Raw genomic sequence first — 19,956 nt, 5'->3', positions numbered from 1 at the left:
TCTCAAGGGACTGAGATTTAAGTAGAAACAAAGAGTCAGGGAAGAGAGAGGTTTAAGGAATCTAAAACTTGAGCCAGACATGGTGGTACATGCCTGTAATCCCAGTTCTCAGGAAGATGAAGCAGGAACTCAAGAGTTCAAGGCCAGCCTAGTCTACATAGCAAGATCCTGTTCCAAAAAAAGAAGAAGAAAGGAGGAGGAAGGAGGCAAGGGGGCAAGGAGGAAAAGAGGAGGAAGAGGAGGAGGAAGAAGTGACAGCACCATCTAAGATAGGACTACATGTGGGCTGGCATGGTGGCTCACACCTGTGATCCTCATTATTCAGGAGGAGGAGATGGAGAGGTTTATGGTTTGAGGCCAGTCAGGGCAAAAAGTTTGCAAGACCCTGTCTCAACCAATGGCTAGGTGTATCCCAGTTACATGGGAAAGCCCAATAGGAGGCACAAAGTGAGATCCTATCTCAAAAATAACCAACACAAACACTCTGGCAGAGTGACTCAAGTGGTAGAGCACCTAGCAAATACAAGGACCTGAGTTCAACCCCCAGTACAGGAAAAAAAAAAGATACAATTACATGCATTTATGTCCATGACATTCTGCAAGTTAACTTCACGCTGCCATTTCACAGCTGATGAGCTAAAGCTGACAGGTGCTAAATAGGGAACTGGCTCAGGTTCTACAGATGAGGGCTGTCAGCCAATTTCAGTCCTTACTCTTTCCATCCCACAGTGTCTCTCCACAGCAGAGGCAGAATTCTCTGAAGAGGACAGTAGGGACTCTTATCCCCTTACCCCTCGGGAGAGGGTTCATGGCTCTGTTCTGATCCAAATTGATCAGACATCCAGTAACATAAAACATTCCCACTTGTCTCTAGATTAGAGTCCAAGCGACCCATGCAAGAGGCCAACAGGAGAGGGAGACATGGGCTGCCAAAGATAGCTAATTAGCTTTCACTCCAGGCCTGGGTCACTGGAGCTGTGAAGAAAACCAATGAGCAGAAGCCAAGGGACAGACTGGCCCACCTAGTGTGTCCCTCCCTCGTCTAGACCCCTGGCCACACCAGACAAAAGGTAGATCTGCAGGCAGGAGCTCCAGGACCACACTCAGATCCAAACTCTCAAACACCAGCTCAGAGACCCCCACACCTTCGCCCTCATGAGTCTACGGTAGGATCTTGGCAGAAGCTAATGTTCTTCTTCAGGAAAATAATTACAAAAAAGTAGCATGGTGGTTTCAGAAATGAACTTGTCCAACCCACAAGAACAGAAATATTAATTGGAAAATAACTCTGGCCATATTATACATATTTTCCAAAACATTTTAATGAGCACAATGTCATGACCATGGTGAGTAATGAAGACATTTTATCCAGCACTGTAGGACTCTGACCCCAGTGGGTCAGACAGTGCTTCTGAATGGACTCTGCAAAAAGTCCCAGACCACATGCAAAAAAAAGCCAAGGAATGTGACAAGGTGAGAAAGCTAAACTTGAAAAATTAGCACTGTTCCACCTGCACCATGTTTCCAGAGGAATGAGCCAGACAGACTTTCTACTAGGACACTTGACAATGAATTATTCTGCAGCGATCTCAGCTCCAAACAGCAGGAAAGGCAGATGCTGAAGTGAAAACTAATGACAGCACCAAGATGGAAAATGATCCAGAAAACCACGGAAGTGAGGAAAAGAGTCCAGGAATCTAGAAAGCAGGAGGATCAGCTGGTGTTGTGCACAGAGAGGGAGACAACCACAGCCAGGCAAGGTGCCCCACACAGCCCTGAAGTCTGGACCCACATCCTGCACTTCACCATCACCAGCATCTACCAGTCCTGCAGACTCACCCTCACAACGGCCTCCCCGGGTCATCCGGAAGCCACTGTCACAGTACTCACACCGGAAGGCCCCCATGGTGTTGATGCAGCGGCCCTCCCCACACACGTCGGCCCTCAGGCACTCATCCACGTCTATGTGAAACACAAAATATTGTCAAGGTCTATTTTCCAAGATGTCTATTGTCAAGATCTGTTTTCTTTCAAATGTGAAAACGAAGTAATTGATGTCTCCTGTGATCCTTTTCATTTGCTTCAAAGTCACACAGTTTTGATGCACAGGGGAGGGAGAGATCCAAAGTAACATTTCATGCATGTTACCTGTCTTTGCTCCCCTTTGACACTCCTTCAAAAGTGCTGGAGGGAAAAAAAAATCCACTTTACATCTCCCAGTGCCCAACATATTGCTGTATCAAAGCAGATGCTTAATCAAAAATTCTGGGTTGTCTGAGTGAGAACTGAACTGATGGGGTCCTGGGGGGATGGAAAACCCTGATCTGAGCAGTTATCCATCAGTTAGGACACTGTCATTACCTATGCAGTTGGTACCCTCCTCACTGGCCATAAATCCTGCTGGGCAAATGCACAAGAAGCTTCCCTCGGTGTTTTCACAGCGTCCTTGGGAGCAGAGGTGTTGCACCTGAGCACATTCATCAATATCTGTTAACAAAAATATGTGGGAAAAGATCAGCAAAAAACTCAGGCTCCCTGTTCCGTAAAACACCAGCCTGCTGTTCCATAAGACCTTCGTCATGGAGGAGACATGATCTTTCTCTCTCAGATCCATGAAGAACTATTAATAGGAATATGGAAGCAGCTTATTGTACGTGCTTCAAAGGCACAGAAAAACCATCACAAAGAGACAGATTTTAGATCATGAGAGAAGAGCTATGCTAAAAAGTGGGGTCATCTGAGCACCGGAGTTCCTGTCAGTAGGACAGTTAGGGGCTCTTCCACTGTGCAGCAGGTGGAGCTGGACTAGGTCATCTCAGTTGCCTTTTCTGCTGAATATTTTAGGTTCTAAAGGTGAACACATAGATTGCACACACATAACGCACAAACAGCTGTGTGCATGCCTCTTTTCCTTCCCATGCAGACACACAAAAGTCATACACATGTAGTACTAGAAATGTGCCTTTGTTACTTTATTTTATCAATGCCTAAAAACTTAGTGCTGAAGTTTCTTTTTAAAAAAAAGAGAGAAATTAAATTGAGGGTTAACACATTAAGATGTTTTACTTAACCCTATTACATCTCTTTCTGAAATACCCCCCAAAATATGTGGGATCCTTTATTTATAAATTCATTAATAGCTTCATGCTAGCATATAGGGATTTTCAACTTAGAAATCTCTCTTAAAAATCGTATTTCATGTACTTAAGTGAATTCTTTGTTGCAGCATATATTAATTTGTTTCTGATTGCAGGTACCTATTGCTAAAGCTTGTATTTCATTTACTTTATCAAAAAGAAAAAACTTTGTAAATTATTTCACCTCTGTGGCAAAGTAGGTACACTTGAACAAAGAAGTAAGAGAATCCTGGGAGTTTGGCAAACTTTTTTTTTTTTTGAGTTCCCTTAGCTGAGAAATAAACATGTAACAAAATCAAATAGTAACATTTTCCCCAAAGATGGTTAAATTGATTTAAGAAAAAATTATGCTCTAAATATGCAAACACTTCATACTTAATAGTTATGCCTATCAAAAGCATCTCTTACCAACACACTTTCTCTGCTGCTCACTGAATCTGTAGCCCTCGTAGCATATACAGGTGTACCTCACCGGCAGGTTAATGCAATGCCCTGCTCCACAGATGTCAGGGTTCACAGTGCATTCGTTTATTTCTTTAAAAGTAAACAAAATAATGTGAAAAACACAGACATGAACACAAAGGTTTGTATTGCTTCTGAAAACCATTACTTTGTGTTTCCCAACTAGGTAAGCAAATTATTGCTAGGTATGCACTTAGAAGACAAAGGTGATCTAGGAAATCAATTATAATTTCTGACAATTACTTTATGATTGATTAGTCACACTCAAAGTCATCAGTAGTTCCTAGTAAGACAATTTCTAAGATGAACTGGAGTAGACACAGAGAAGGAGGTCATGTCGAAAGAGGTAAGAAAATCAATTTTTTGAAAGAAAGATTTAATTTGGAGGACTTAGAAAATGCATAGCTATGCTCCTCACGGAAGGGTCGTATATGCTAAGGACACATGGGCCACCAGAGTGGTCATTTCCCTGGTGGTCAATTTTGTTCTTTTCTGTGATTTCTTTTTCTTTTGTATTTTTATTAGCATACATTTAAAAAAATCAATTCTTAATAAGCAATTTCCAATGTGGACTGTCAATGAATTTCTGTCCTCTATATTACTTTAGATGAGGGAGTTTGACCCCATCACTGATTTCTCCTGATAAGAAATATATGGCAACTTTCCCCTCATTAGCAAGCCAAATTTGAGTCCAACAAAAATGTCTAAACTCCCCCAAAATATTTCATCTTCATCCTCAAGACAGACTGCACACTTCTTCTGTGATACTTCTAGGTGTGTCTTAATTTGCCAGTTTCCATGTGAGCATATTTTAGTTATAATGGCAAAGTAGAATCTTCTTCCCAGTCTTCTGCTAAATCCCCTTACCCTCCTTCTGACGCTTGTGTGAGACTTCTCTGTGCCGGCAACACTGGCCAAGTCCCCACTCCACTCACATGTAACTATGGTGGAGGAAGGTTCATAGGAGTGCATCAGAATGAACTTAATTAACAAAAGGACACAGAGGCTGGATGCAGTGGCTCAAGCCTACAATCCTAGCTACTCAGGAGACAGAGATCAAGAACATCTTGGTTCCAGGCCAGCCTGGGCAACGAAAGTACACGAAACTCCATCTCAACCAATGGCTGGGTGCAGTGGTATCTGTTATTCCAGCAGCATGGGAAGCATAACTAGGAAGATCAGGGTCCAAGCAAGCATGGGTATAAACGTAAGACCCTATCTAAAAAACAACTAATGCAAAATGACTGGAGGCCTGGCTCAGGTCATACAGAGGCTGCCTAGCAAGTACAAGGCCCTGAGTTCAAACCCCAGTACAGGAAAGAAAAAAGTAGCCTCCTGTGTTGAATTACCCAAGCCCAACAGTTCCTATTCTCAATGGCCTTAAGTGCTGGCTTGCAGTTAGTACAGGGACAAATCCTGTCGCTGCCTTTATAGTTCAGTAGCATGGGGCAAGTTACTCAGCCATTCTAAGCCTCAGTTTTCTACAAGTGCAAAATAGAAATAACCAGAGTTCAAACTTCAGGGCATGAGACTGAAAAGAAAAATTCTAAGTAATGGATCTAGCTTAATGCCTGCTGTGTTACATATGCTCTGCAAAGGCTAGTCATCATCGTCACTGTTCCTGTTGTTCACACTGAAGTCACTTAAGAACATACAGCAAAGAAGGGCTTGGGATGGGGGGGCATGCCTGCAATCCTAGACACTGGGGAATCATAGTCTGAGGCCAGCCTGGGTAAAACTGCAAGATCCAAGCTGAAAAATAAACTAAAACAAAAAAAAAAGGAGGGGGGCACTGGATGATTAGCTTGAGCACTTAAAACTAAGTGACTAACAGTAACACACAAATCATTGACTTGTCATACATATATAGCATAGATTATGCAATCACTAGTAGTTCAGGGAAATGCTTATGAAAAAGAACACAGAATAAGATCTCAGTTACACGAAATGTTATCATTCGCTGGTAAATGGATGGAATTGGAGAACATCATTCGGAGTAAGGTTAGCCTGGCCCAAAAGACCAAAAATCGTATGTTCTCCCTCATATGCGGACATTAGATCAAGGGCAAACACAACAAGGGGACTGAACTTTGATCACAAGATAAAAGCAAGTGCACACAAGGGAGGTATGGGGATAGGTAAGACACCTAAAAAACCAGATAGCATTTGTTGCCCTCAACGCAGAGAAACTAAAGCAGATACCTTAAAAGCAACTGAGGCCAATAGGAAAAGGGGACCAGGAACTAGAGAAAAGGTTAGATCAAAAAGAATTAACCTAGAAGGTAACACCCATGCACAGGAAATTAATGTGAGTCAACTTCCTGTATAGCTATCCTTATCTCAACTAGCAAAAACCCTTATTCCTTCCTATTATTGCTTGTACGCTTTCTTCAACAAAATTAGAGATAAGGGCAAAATAGTTTCTGCTGGGTATTGAAGGGGTGGGGGGAGAGGGAGGGGGCGGAGTGGGTGGTAAGGGAGGGGGTGGGGGCAGGGGGGGAGAAAGGACCCAAGCATTGTATGCACATATGAATAATAAAAAATAAATAAATAAAAATAAAAAAAATTTTTAAAAAGATCTCAGTTACACTATAATATATACAGGAAAGAAGACTGGGAGGAAATAGTCCAAATTTTGCCATTTGTGGACTGGCATTTTCTTATCCATACTTTTCTGTATTTTTAAGATTTCTATGGGAAGCATGCATTAGTACTTTCTCAATCAAGAAAACGCTTCCTTAAAAAAAATTTCTAGGGCCATGCATGGTGTGATGATGCACACCTGTAATCCTAGCTACTCAGCAGTAGGAGATCAAGAAGACCACCGTTTTGAGGTTAGGCTGGGGGATAGCTCAAGTGGTAGAGTGTCTGCCTAACAAGTATGAGCTCCTGAGTTCAAACCCCAGAACTGCCAAAAAAAAAAAAAAAAAAAACTATCCACAGGTTTGAGTCTAACTTGGGCAAAAAGTTAGTGAGACCCAATCTCAACAAAAAAGCAGGTCATGGTGGAACACATCTGTAATTCCAGCTATGAAAAGGCATAAGTAGAAGGATTGTGGTCTGAGGCTTGTTCTGGACAAAAACCCAAGACCCTATCTGAAAAATAACTAAAGCAAAAAGGGCTAGAGGAGTGGCTCAAGCAGTAGAGCGCCTGCCTAGCAAGCATAAGGCCCTGAGTTCAAGTCCCAGTACCTCCAGTGTGTGTGTATATAAAATTTCTGCGTGTGGTAAAATTCTGAAAGTACAAGGTACTCTTCACCAGATTATACTCTTAGACTCTTGGGTAACAATTCTGTTCTCTGTAGGAATTTTTCAGTGGGCTAGTGTAAGAAACACATCTCTAGCCATCTTTCCTATATTACAGGTAGATGCCTCCTTGAAATATGATTGAAACTAAGATTTCTGGGTAGCCTTTGTAATTATTGACTTCCCTTTATACTCTTCTCTGCCATTTTCATAAAACAGGAAAGACATGCTGTCCATATTTGCAAAAAGAAAATGAATTCATTAGAAGATGAATTAATATCCTTGGGCACAGATTTAGAACAAACTCAAAGGCTGTAACTCTGGGACTGGTGACAGGCCGGATGAGAAGATACTGCCACACTCTCACGCACACCGATTTTGTGATTATCAAATGTTTATTATTTTGCAGCATGTCTTTAGGATGTGAATAAGAATTGTCAAAAGTATGTGCTGCTTAATTCATGTTGACTTAAAAAATTTTTTAGTGTTTTATTCATTCATTTGCTTGGTGGTACTGGGGTTTGAACTCAGGGACTTGTGCTTGTTGGGCAGGTGCTCTACCACTTGAGCCATGTCTGCCAGCCCTTGTGATGCTTAATTCAAATATGATATGTTCCTATGGAGCAGTTTGCCAATCTATTTAAATTGATTGTTCATAAATTGACTGTAAGGTAGGAGAGATGGTTAAGAATTCTAAGTCTTTAGTCTTAGGAAATGAAATTAATGGCAAGGGCTAATAATTCAGAACCTTAAATAAAAGCTGTAGGGCAGAAGTTACACTGGTGAAAACGGTGGAGGTTTAGTTGATTATCTCAGAGGTTAAGTACACAGAGAAAAACACTGCTCTTGGCTGCTCTTCGTAACATGGGAATGTTACATGACGCCACTAGAGGGTACTAGGAGCCACATCAAGGAGGAAAAGGACATTTCCTGAAAAATACTTGACTTCTACATTGGTTGTCCCATTTTATGCAGTGATTAATTAGTGTAACTTTCAACATTTTGACCTCAGAGAGCATTTTCATCCACTTGCCAGGGAAGGTTCCCCCCTTCTAGACAGATAGCAGCAGGAGCCATGACTCCTTCAAAACTCTGCGTTCTGTTGACTATTCATCAAAAAGTCAGTTTTTCTTAAGGTAAAAAACAAATGGCTGATACTCATATTTCAAAACTCTTAAAATATGTCTTCCTCAGCTCTCCCTCCTTTCCTATTAGGTTTTCCTTCTCAATTACAAGTACAGAATCCAGAAAGGTGAGCCCTGAGGAAAAGTTTTCTACTTTGTAGGGCAAAGATAATATAATGTGCTTTATATTTTTAAGGGCTTTGGGTATGGCTTAAGTGGTAGAGAGCTTGTCTATCACGTGCAAGGCTTTGAGTTCAAACCTCAGTACTGAAAAAAAAAAAGTTAAGGAGTCACCACACACAGGCAGGTGAACCTAAGCCCACAGAGTTGGCCAGTTCATGGAGAAACATGCATTTCTTTAAGCAAACTGTCAACATGAGCTCTGGAAAGAGGCCTCTGACACCACAGAGGCAAGGCCTCCCACAGGCAGCACTAGTTACCGGCCTCAGAGGGAACACTGGTAAAGGGAATACCGTATCTCCTTCAGCTTCATGGCATCCCAGAGAGATGGTCAAGATAGCGCTCCCCACTAGGGTATTATATGTCCTTCTAATGCCCACCCATAGGCCTCTTGGTTCAGGGGATGGCTGTACCCTTTCTCCCTCTATGTGCCCCCTGAACAACTTCCCCTTCACTGAGTCAAGGACCTTATTCTATTTCTTTTGCTACAGTCCACTTAGAATTTGGAAGAACAACCATGGTCAAAAGTCAATAGAAAGCCAAATGCTCTTTTTATCCCAACTGGAAGGCCAATGGCAAATTTAACACCTCGATATATTTTCTAAGACTAACTAAAAAAGAAAGCTTTTGGCAGAATGAAAATAAGAATGCTGACCTTTAGTTTGTTTCTTCATCAATTACTTACTTGAAAGAGTGAATGAATGAATGATTGAACAAACGAATGTATAAAAATGCAATCTGGAAATACTAACGTATGATCATTTCACATTTAACAAGAGCTCATTTTCCATAGCACACATAGGTTTTTGAGACCGTAACGACAGGGAAATGCTTCAGGGACAGACGTTTTTGAAGGGGTCAATTCTGAGTTCTGGAAAAATCAGATGAGCGAATAGTTTTTAAAATGTCTGGGCCATGACAATGACAGAGGTTTCCATAAAGCAGTCATGGAAGACAAAGACTAATTTCTGGCCAGTCTGCAATGGCCATGGAGAAGAGCAGAGCAAGGTATCAAATGTCAACTCATGGAAAGGTTTACCAAAATGCCCTGGCTTCCTAAATGTCCCCACAATGAGCATAAATTGTCCCACACAATTGAAACAGATGTTTCTACTTTGTCAATATTTGCCAGAAAAATAAAGGTTTGATTTTCCATCCTCTCTCTCAGCTATTAAGACGCTGTGCTAAATCAAGAATTTATAGCTGAAATGTATAATTTATTTGGACAGTATGCCAATAATGCAAGTCACCAAGTCAGCTGTTAAGAGTGGAAAATATCACATTTATTTCCTGCAAATTCATAGTATGCTGTATAAACTTTTCTATATCAAAGTGTGTCTGACTAAATCTAAAATGAAGACTTCCAATCTCACCATCATATAGATATTATCACTAAGCAATGTGGAGCATATTATATTTATTTAGGCTTTTACTTGTTATTCTATCCTTTCTTTAATTATAGGAGAAAGAAACTAAGACTAATAAATAACATTTATTTCTTCTGTATTTAGGGGGAAAAACTATATAATATTTCTGAGAGAAATGATCAGGTTGTTCCTTAAATATCATATTAATGAGAACATTTATTTTGTGATTTAAATTAAATTTGGTACAAAACAATCCTCCTATGCTAGTGCAGACCACTGTTTACAATGTACCTCTAAAGCTGCAACCACTACCACTCCAAGACTGTAATTTTTTCTCTTTGGATTCTTTCAGAGAGATTTTTTTCCCCCTATAGGAAGCAGAAGTACCTATAACTACTACATGCAAAAAAAAACATTACTTATTTCCTGGAAGGAAATATTTGTGCTTCAAGCATGTGATAGCAGATGTCAGCCCTGTATATCTGCCAAACTCGAATCAGGCTGTCTCCTGACAACTTCATATAGCAGAGCTACTTTCTTTTTTTTTTTTTTTTTTTAATCAGGTCTGTAGTTCAACCGAAGCTGACCAAGTTCGATTTGTTATTCCTCACACAGCTGCACGGAAATGATGAAGCTGCATTTATCTATCCAAACTCGATTAACCTCTACAAAGCTAGTTTACAAGAGATTTGTCCGCTGAACTCAGCCACACTCATTCAAAACTAAACTGATCTTCCATTGAAAACTGAAAATAGGTGCTTACTAGAAAGAAAGAAAGTACTTATGGTACTTATTTAGAAAGAAATAGTGAATTACATCGTCACATCACAACCTTTATTTTTAACAGAGACAAACAATTAGAAGGTCTTTGCTCACTGAGATAGTACATTACATACTTGTACACCTTGCAAAGAGCAGAATCTCTTAAAGATGTGCTTAATAAAGTGAGTGCATGCATGTGACGTAGCTGTGCCTATTTTAAAATCACCATCATTTCCTGCATCACTCCAGTTCACTTATAACTGCTAACATTTCTGTAGCACTTTTCCCGATAGTAGAAAATCCAGAGTGGTTGCCATTTAGCTTGGGAAGGGCCAGGGCTCTGGGCACAGACCTGCCTTGAACTATCACTGAACTAGCTGAGAAGGCAGCATCCAGCCATGGGGAGCCTTTGCAGTCCCTCGGCACCTGGCATTTCACCCCAGGATGTGAGAGCTTTTGAAAAACACTTTCAGTCTGCAGGCTCAGCTCAAATGCCTAAGAGAAAATGGCTTACAGTCGAACACACAAGAATACATCCCTTAGCAAGGAAGCAGATGTTCTGAGGAGTGAATATTCTAGAGGACTCTGAACACTGTCAATTAGTCTCTTATATATCGCCAGCCTTGTCCTGCAACAGTATTGGTAAGGTAGTTAGATTAAGTTGGTATGATGCCACTTAGCAGATTTATTTTTTAAATGTATTTTTCTGAACTGACAGATAAAATTGTGTATATTTATTTTACATGATATGATGTTCTGAAGTATATATACCTTGTGGAATGATTAAATCTGATTGTTAACGTGTACATTACTCCACATAGTTACCATTTTTGTGGTGAAAACACTTAAATCCACTCAGCACTTTTCACAAACATAATAGCTGTTACAATATATTACAGTACTGTGTGGTTCTTATTAACTGGAGTTCCATGTTAAACAGACCTCTGGAATTAATTCCTCTTATCTGATTGAATATTGAAGTGATTTTTTTTCTGGGTCTGAAAATATTTGTTCACTTTATAGTAAATGGGAAATACAAAAAATTCTAAGCACAAAAAGCCATCAAAACCTCTTAGATCTCACTACAAAAAATAATCATGGCTAATATCTGTGTATTTTCACCCAGCATTTTCTCAATGTATACATCTTTTTTAATGTAATTGGTATAATACGCTATATCTTTCATCTTTTATATCCTTCATCTTAAATTTATCTATTTTCTGACCATTTCCTGATACATTTCAACAAAAATTCTTCAAAAATACTGTATCTGGTGGCAGCACAATTTTCCAATATACAGATGTAACAAAAATTATCTATTTCTTTATACTTGAATGTTTTAGGGTCTTTCCTTCTCTATTATACATTGTGCTGTGATAAGTAGTCATTTATATAAGCCATTATCTCAGCCTTTGGGGACATTATTTTCTTAAATAAGATATCTTAAAATAGGCTTACTGGGTCAAAAGTTGTGAACATTTGTAAAGTTCTTTATATATATAGCCAGCCTGTGCTTTCCAGAAGGCTGAACCAGTTTCTACTCTGTGGCAATTAATTTTATGAGTCAATTTAACTGGACCAAAGGATGGCCAATGAGCTGGTAAGACATTATTTTTAGGTATGTCTGGGAGGGTGTTTCCTGAATACTTGGCATTTGAGTTGGTAAACTGACTAACGAGGACTGCCTCACCAATGTGAGCGATCTTCATGCTATCTATCCACAGGCGGATGGATCCACTGACACACGAGAATGTTATGGTTTCGATATGAAGCGCCCCCCACGGCCTCCTGTTTTGAGTTTTTGGTCCCTTGCTGGTGGTGCTGTTTTGGGAGGCTGTGAAAACTGCAGGAGGTGGGGCGTAGTTAAAGGAAGAGGTGTGTCCTTGAAGACCTCAACTTGCACCTCCTGTTGGCCACATAGTAAAAACCAGCTTCCACTACACACTCCCATCGCCATGATATTCTGCCCCAACACAAAGAGCATGGGGTCGAGCAACCATGGGCTGAATCCTATGACACTGTGGGCCAAAATAAATCTTTCCTCTCCTAAGCTGTTTATGTCAGGTATTTTGGTTACAGTGATGGGAACAATAACTAATACAAGTGCTGGGCCCAAATAGAACAAAAAGGAGGTAGAAGGATGAATTTACCCTCTGCTGGAACTGGAGTATCCATCTTCTTCTGCCCTTGTACACCAGTGTCCTGGTTCTCAGCCCTTCCAGTTCAGTCTGGGACTCACACCACTAGCTGCCTTGGTTCTCAGGCCTTCTAGTTGGGACTAAACTCCATCCCTAGCTTTCCAGGAATCCAGCTCACAGGTGGCAGACTGTTGGACTTCTCAAGTTCCAGACTCTTGTGAGCCAACCCCTCACAATAAAGCTCTTTGTCTGTACCTCTCTATGTAACCTGCTGGCTACCCTCCTCTGAGAATCTTTCAGTAATCTGGGAGTCTCATTTTACCCTAATTAAAAACAGCTTCAGTGGGTTGTAAATACTAATCTGATAACGTATCATCTTATTTAAATTTACATTTGATTATTCATAAAGTCAAAATTTATTATATGCTCCTTGGTATTGTTTCTTGCTATGAATTATCTGATTGTTTTCTTATTTCTCTATTGTTAGTATTTTCCCTGTTGATTTATAAGAGATCATTACATATTAAGGATATTATTAGTTTTTTTTGCATTTGCTTCAAACACAATATACTTTTGTAATTTTTCTGATACAGGGTTTCACCATTTTCTGAGGCTGATCTGGAATTTTCTATGTAGCCCAGGTCAGCCTTGAACTCATAATTTTCCATCCTCAGCCTGAAAGTGCTGGGATTACAGATGTGAGCCACTACTTTTGGCCAGTTTTATAATTTTTAAAGTAATGATTAAAACATGTTTATTATAAAGAATCTTGAAAATATATAAAAATATTTTGGCTGGGCAGGTGGCTCACACTTTTGGCTGTAATTACTAGACAGGTGGAGATGAGGAGGATCACAGTTCAAAGCCAGTCCAGGCAAAACGCCAGTAAGACCCCATCTCAACCAATACCTGTCATCCTAGCTATGAAAGAAGCATAAAGAGGAAGATTGTGATCCAAATTATCCCAGGAAAAATCTAAGACCCTGCTTAAAAAGCACCAAAGCAAAAAGGGCTGGGGGCATGACTTGAGTGGTAGAGCACCTGACTGGCAAGTGCAAGGCTCCAAGTTCAAACTCCCATACTCAAAAGAAAATGTTTTGAAGAACATAAAGAGTGCCCATGATCCTATTATCTGGTGACAGTCAAACATTTTATGTATTTTTTCTCATTTTCTGTGTTTATAGACACTTAAAAAATATAAGTGGGATCATTACACTGTGCTATATATTTCATATATTCCATAAGTGTGTCTTTCTGACATTAAATATTCTTTGAAACATTAATAGCTATGTTATATTCCATTGAATATACACTATAATTCACTTGTGCATATTCCACCTCTCAGTAATATTTTAAGTATTTCCAAATATTTGTTACTATAACTCACCCTACCATAAGCAATCTTCTACATCTGCCATTACATATTAAACAAGGTTCAGAGCCATGTTTCCATAGGGCACACAGCATGGAAGATCCCATACCCACCTGTCACTTGAGTAGGAGCGATCACTTGGCTGGCACTTGATGTTGAAGCCTCAGGAGCCACTTCGACAGGCACAGGAGGTGACATCTTCTCAATCACTACTACAGGAGGAGATGGGGAGAAAAAGAAAATTAAAGTCTGTTATGAGCCCTTGAAATGCAAGCCTGACTTGGTGTAATAATACATCATAATAGTTCTCGGATCTAGAGAACTGCTATAGATCCTGAAAGCTCATGGTACAGTTATTAATTTATAGGTCTGCTTTCAACATTTAGCAAGAATATCCAAAAGCAATTCAGAAATTAAGAAAAATGACTATCTATCAAAAAATGACTTTCAAAGTCATTTGAAAATAGTTACAGTACTGTAGCTATACAAATAGGATGTAAGCAGAGGAACACAGTAAAGTATGCATTTTTCATATTTAAATTCAATCAAATATTCTAGTACTCTATTAAACACAATCAGAGACACAAAGATTCTGTCTTCTGCTTTCGTTAAGAACACTCTTACAAACAGCACAGACCAACACAAGCTACCTGGAAACTGTGGGTGCAGTTGAACTGTTGAAATGCCTGGAGAAAGCTGGGGTTGCCCAGGCTCAAGTTTGGTTTTCTCTTGATCCAGTGAAGGTATTTCCTGGGTGGTTGTATTTGAGAGAGAAGAGAGAGAGAGAAGAATTAAAAGTGGGAATTATTTTATTTCCCACATAGTATATTTTAATTAATTACATTCTTAGGTAAAGAAGTATCACAGGACATTAGACATTGACCTGTATAACTCTGTGACACAGAAACCCTACTGTACTGCTGCTTCTGGGGCAAGCCCTTGATTCTTAACATAGTGCTGACTTACACACATGCTCTCATCCATTTCCCGGGCACTCAAAGTCAGACCTTTCCAACAATGGCTGTGGCCCAGGGGTCGATATTTGGTCTCCAACAGGGCAATACCAACCCCAAATGACATAACTCCTATGTGGCTCTTCCCCACTACCACACTCTGCAGATTAAATAATGGATGTAACGTGAACAGCATAACAAAGAACCCATGCTAAGTTAAATATTTTTCACCAGGCAGTTATTATGACCTCCATTAGCCTCACATCTGACAATGTGTCAACTTTGGCTCTCTGAACAGTCACAGCAACAAGAACTGTGGTCTTAGAGGAGGATTTAGATCTCCCTAACACATCCTGTCACTCACTCTTGTCCCCTGCACATAGAGCAAGTAAACAATCCATCACCATGGCTCAAATCCAGCGACAGCTCCATAGGGCTCAGGCCAACTGAACAATTAGTCTAGTTATAGACCTGTGCCTTCACCCATACCAGCATGGGGCCAGAAAGCTCGTAACAACACTTCATTAAAAGTATTTATCAAAATTAACTTTCTCACTGTTACCCTTCATCTTCTTTTTCTGGCTTTAACTACTGTCCCTTCCAGAAAGCTCACTTTCCTGGCCTCTGTTTCACTCTTATCCTTTCTCCTTCCTTCACTTATCACCTCTTTTCTATTTCTAAAACACAGCCTGACTGAATATTTTATCAAAGACCCAATTTTGTAGGCATGAATGCATAAAGGGTAACTTTGTTTAGATATTCTACAGATTCCTCAAATCCTCCCCCACAAGATGAAATCCAATTTCATCTTTTCTGTCAATGCCACAGTCATTCATCCACCCATGCAGAGTCAAAGGTACTTTCCAGTCATTCTTTCATCCCTCTCTCCAGTCTGCACTGTTCCTTATAGCTGTTAATCCCTTTCCATACCTATACACTCACCATCCCAGGCTGGCTCATTCTTTCATGCTTGGTCTATCGTACTAATCTAACTGGCTTTCAGGCTATCTTTGCCTCCGTCTCTTGGTTAATCCCATCACAATTCATCTTCCAGAAACACTGAGTACTTACTACATTTTCCCACATACTGCCTCTTCTTAAGAATACAGACAAGCTTTTTATTACCTATTAGAGATGACTGTAATCACTCTTGATCGCACCCCATTCCCTGAAGCCCCTGGCCAATGCCAACAACAAGCAGACTGTAATCAAATGTTAATCTGCTCCTGTAGTTTACAGACAGATTTTCACCCAACAGCATGGGGCAGTAGACTTCTTAATCAACACCACTTCTCCACTTGACAGGTAGGGACCAGTTGAGTAGCTATTTCCTCAGTGATTGCAACTGTAGTTTGATATTTCCAACTTTGCAAAAACAGCTCCAAATTCTCTTTTCTAACCAAATCTTTCATAATCCTTAATGTCTTCCTACCAAACCATTGCACATGTAAGTTTCTCACCCCTGGGCCCTCCACCCTCCTCTCTGTTCATCTATCTTTAACATACTGAGACCTTTGTAAAGTACCAAGACCACAAAGACCATGATTCTATTTTTCCCACTACCTCCTCAGAAAATAGAATGCAGCCAAATGTATGCAAGAAAAGTGTTCAGGATCTCTTTTAGATTCGTGTAGGACTTGCCACAAACTCATAATCAAAAAAGAATAAAACTGAGTTATGATGAGGCTGGCCCACTTACAAGCTAAATGATTCTCCCTTATCATCCAGAACTAAATTCAAAATCAACAAAATTGCAAGCTACTATACATAGTTAAAGTTTAGAAATGAGAGCTAGGAACAGCAAATGCATACGTAAAATATGTGTATCTGTTGTACTTCTTCCAGGCTCAATATCCCTAACTTCTCCTTGATGAATGCTGACATTCCAAAATCATAATTCCTTTTTCTGGATATTGTTTAGCAGCTATGTAATAACATATACGTCTAAGACTACAATTTAAAAAATTATAACTAAGCACAGAGGAGCTTGCCTGCAATCCCAGCTACTTGGGAAGCAGAAGCAGGAGGATCACAAATTTAAGGCCTACCCAGGCAAAGTTGTTAAGAACCTATCTAGAAAAGACCAAAACAAAAATAAAATAAAAATAAAAAGACTAAGGGCATAGCTCAAGTGGTAGAGCATTGGCCCAGCAAAAGCAAAGCCCTGAGTTTAGTCTCAACTACTGTACATTAACAAAGAACTATTTAATAATTTACATATGTATCACCCTCATCTAAATTCCAGTACTTAGTGTTTTCTTACCATCTGAATGAATAATACATATGTATAAGCATTTAATAACTACCTGATTTTCCTGCTATCCATGCAGAGTTCAGAGAATGCTTACTATTTCACAATTAGAACTTCAATCCAACAAATGTCTGCATTCCCTACTAATAAGTCTCATGAATCAGAGTCCCATACTAGGTCCCCAAACCAAAGACTGATAAAAAACTCCCTAAAATGTCGAAGAAACAGTGTTAAAATATTTGACTGTAACTTTCAAGAGTAAGCTCTGTTTTTACTCTACTTCAATTCAAATGTGCATGTTAAATTTTAGTTGAATTAAGAAGTACCTTACTTATTTTACATGAACTCTAAGAACACACATACACAAACATGCCAGAGTCTTTCTTTCCATAGGTAGTTCCAGCAATGAGTTCACTCTGAATTCTGTTTATGTCCCTGATTCTCCTTGATTCCCACCATTTTCTTCTCACTGGAATTTAAGTTCCGTGAAAATAGGAAAATTTTTGTCTGGTTTGCTCTCTATTATTTTCCCCATACTGAGAATAGTGCCAACTGTATAGCAGGTTCTGAATAAACATTTCTTGAATGAATGAATTCTGTATTTCTTCAAATTAGATGATGCACCATGTATATCTTAGTGTATTTAAATTTTCAAATCTTGTACATAGACTTAAAAATTAGTTTGATGGCAAAAAGAGAGTAGACTTGAAAACAATTAATAATTACCTTCTCAGGAGGCACTGTTGCCACTAAAACCAGAAAAGAAAGAAGGGAATTACTACAATTTAAGACAATGCACTCATTATATTTCATTAAAAAAATACAAATCCTTTATCTCTCCAAAAGGATTAAGAATCAAACCAAGTAAAATGCAGAACCACAGTCACCTGCCACTTTGAAGAATTTTACACATGACTAATGGAGAACGCTCTGTGCTTTTCCATTCTTGAACTATAGGAGCTCAGAGAACAAATGTGGCTAAGTCTTTCGAACTCGAAATTAACATAATTAAACTAAAACATTAAACCAAATAAAGATAAACTAAAGAGAAGGAAACACTTTCTAGTACCTTATTTTATGCCTAATCTTAATTTTATGGAACTTCCCATGTCTTAGGAAACAAATGTTTTCAGTAATGAGTCAAATACTTTTAACCTAGTATATAATATTTGAAATGCTATCGTTCATCAATACTCAAAAAGAATGCCACTTACTTCAGCAAAAGACATGAATATAGATACTGTATTCCTGATGTAGTCTATTTTTTAATAAATCCCTGTAAACATTTTCATGAAGACAGGCTAACTTATGGGGGGAGGGGGAGAAGACCTTACAAGCCATTAAGAATCAATTAAAAGTTAGCATCAATGTATTGAGTACTAGAAAATGTCACACTGAACAGTCCCTAGACTCCCTCTACAGTGTAAGGCCTTAACTATTTCCTTGCCAAACGTGCTCCTTGGTCATAAGTCCATTATGTATTCTCTGAATGACATGTGGTCATGTCCCCTTGCTTGGTCTTAGGGTTCTCAGAAGGTAAATGAAGGGACTGTCCTAGCTGATCTTCCAGATCCCTTCAATGAACTGTCTCCTGCTTTTTTCCTGCATTTCACCCTCAATTATCCCTCACTGCTCATTTCAGGGAAGCTCAGTTGATACTTTAACTTTTTGAGGCCTGTAGATTCTACTTTGTAAAGTAATATTTACTAATTGGCTCCTCTGACACAGACGTGAATTCAGATTGTTTCCCGAAGGATCAAAATTACTCTCCAGAAATAAACATTAAGTAAACATAGCCCTCAAACAGCAAGAAATGCTCTGGAATTACCATGGGATGTTACCGTCTAGGTACATATTCTAGAGTAGTGACTCTCAGTTGGGGTAGTGCTGCACATCTCATCCAGAGGTGTTTACAATGTTCCGACAGCTTTTTGGTGTAACAACTACAGTGGGAGGAATGAGACTGGCATCTAGAGGTCAAAGGCTGTAGTGCTGCTGAATGGCCTACAACGCACAGGGCAGTCTGCCCACCCAGCAAGCAACTATCCATTTTAATGGTGCTGAGGCTGAGAAACCCTGCTCTGGAGGGGTATAAACAGGGAAGCCGAGGTACAGACATACAGACAGGTGACTGGAGTCCATTGCTCACTCCCACTCTCACCTTCAGGTTCCGCCACTCCTGGCCCGTGTTCCCGGGAGAAGGTCAGGGCCTCCGCTGGCTCTTCCTTGGCTGGGAGAGGTGGAGGATGAGTACTTTTAGCAACAGGTTGAGTGTTCTTTGGCTTCACAAATACAGGTCCTTTACCTACATGGTGATGGATTGGCCTGCGTCTATGAACGCCAGAAACCGTATAACCCATTCCACCAGGACAGATTTCCTTAAAAGCAGCTAGATTTGGGATGGGAAAATATTCCTTTTAAAAATCTAACAGTGCAAACTTATACAGAGGAAAATATCATGATGAATATCTCTTAATAAGTCATCACTTACATAGGTACATTTCAAAACCTCAGAAACAGATGCAAAATATAAGCAAATTGCTTATTTCTGATAAACTTGCATAGTTACAGAAAAAACTCATGCCATTTCTTTAAACATTTATCCATCTGTTATTTCCAAATCCTATTCTATCAAGATATATATCCTGATATACACACACTATTTATAAATATGCAGAAAATATTCAGCATGTATTTTATATATCACATTACATATATATCAGAAACAATTCAGGACTGTGTATATCATATTCTGCATGTAAAATATATTACATATAAAATATTGCTAATAGTCATTTTATATACAGAAGACATTACATAGATTACATATCTCATGCTTATGTGCATGCTTAATATCACCAAAAATTAGGCTTTTTTTCCCTCCTGTTTCAGTACAATTTCATTATTTATTAAGAAGTCAATACCATATATAAGAAGGAAGAGACAGACAGACAGACAGGGTGT

The 19,956-nt window shown here is 39.4% G+C and overlaps 1 protein-coding gene across 17 annotated transcripts in view; it reads right to left on the bottom strand.

The window, feature by feature from the left end:
- Ltbp1 (latent transforming growth factor beta binding protein 1) overlaps nt 1–19,956 on the bottom strand; it is a 434,527-nt gene that overhangs the window by 117,075 nt on the left and 297,496 nt on the right. For 5 of the 17 annotated variants that reach the window (XM_074049480.1, XM_074049477.1, XM_074049474.1 and 2 more), the window contains 7 exons: nt 19,154–19,381; nt 17,719–17,741; nt 14,436–14,538; nt 13,902–14,000; nt 3,546–3,671; nt 2,362–2,487; nt 1,840–1,962 (listed from right to left, as the gene is read on the bottom strand). In XM_074049480.1, coding sequence (XP_073905581.1) covers nt 1,840–1,962; nt 2,362–2,487; nt 3,546–3,671; nt 13,902–14,000; nt 14,436–14,538; nt 17,719–17,741; nt 19,154–19,381 — 828 coding nt within the window. The remainder of the gene's footprint in view (nt 1–1,839; nt 1,963–2,361; nt 2,488–3,545; nt 3,672–13,901; nt 14,001–14,435; nt 14,539–17,718; nt 17,742–19,153; nt 19,382–19,956) is intronic. The other 12 variants (XM_074049479.1, XM_074049489.1, XM_074049487.1 and 9 more) reach the window with 6 other exon arrangements.

The sequence above is a fragment of the Castor canadensis genome, chromosome 12 (assembly GCF_047511655.1).
Source record: "Castor canadensis chromosome 12, mCasCan1.hap1v2, whole genome shotgun sequence".
Taxonomy (NCBI): Eukaryota; Metazoa; Chordata; class Mammalia; order Rodentia; family Castoridae; genus Castor; species Castor canadensis.
The sequence above is the reverse complement of the archived record's forward strand: the minus strand, read 5'-3'. Positions and strand labels throughout refer to the sequence as shown.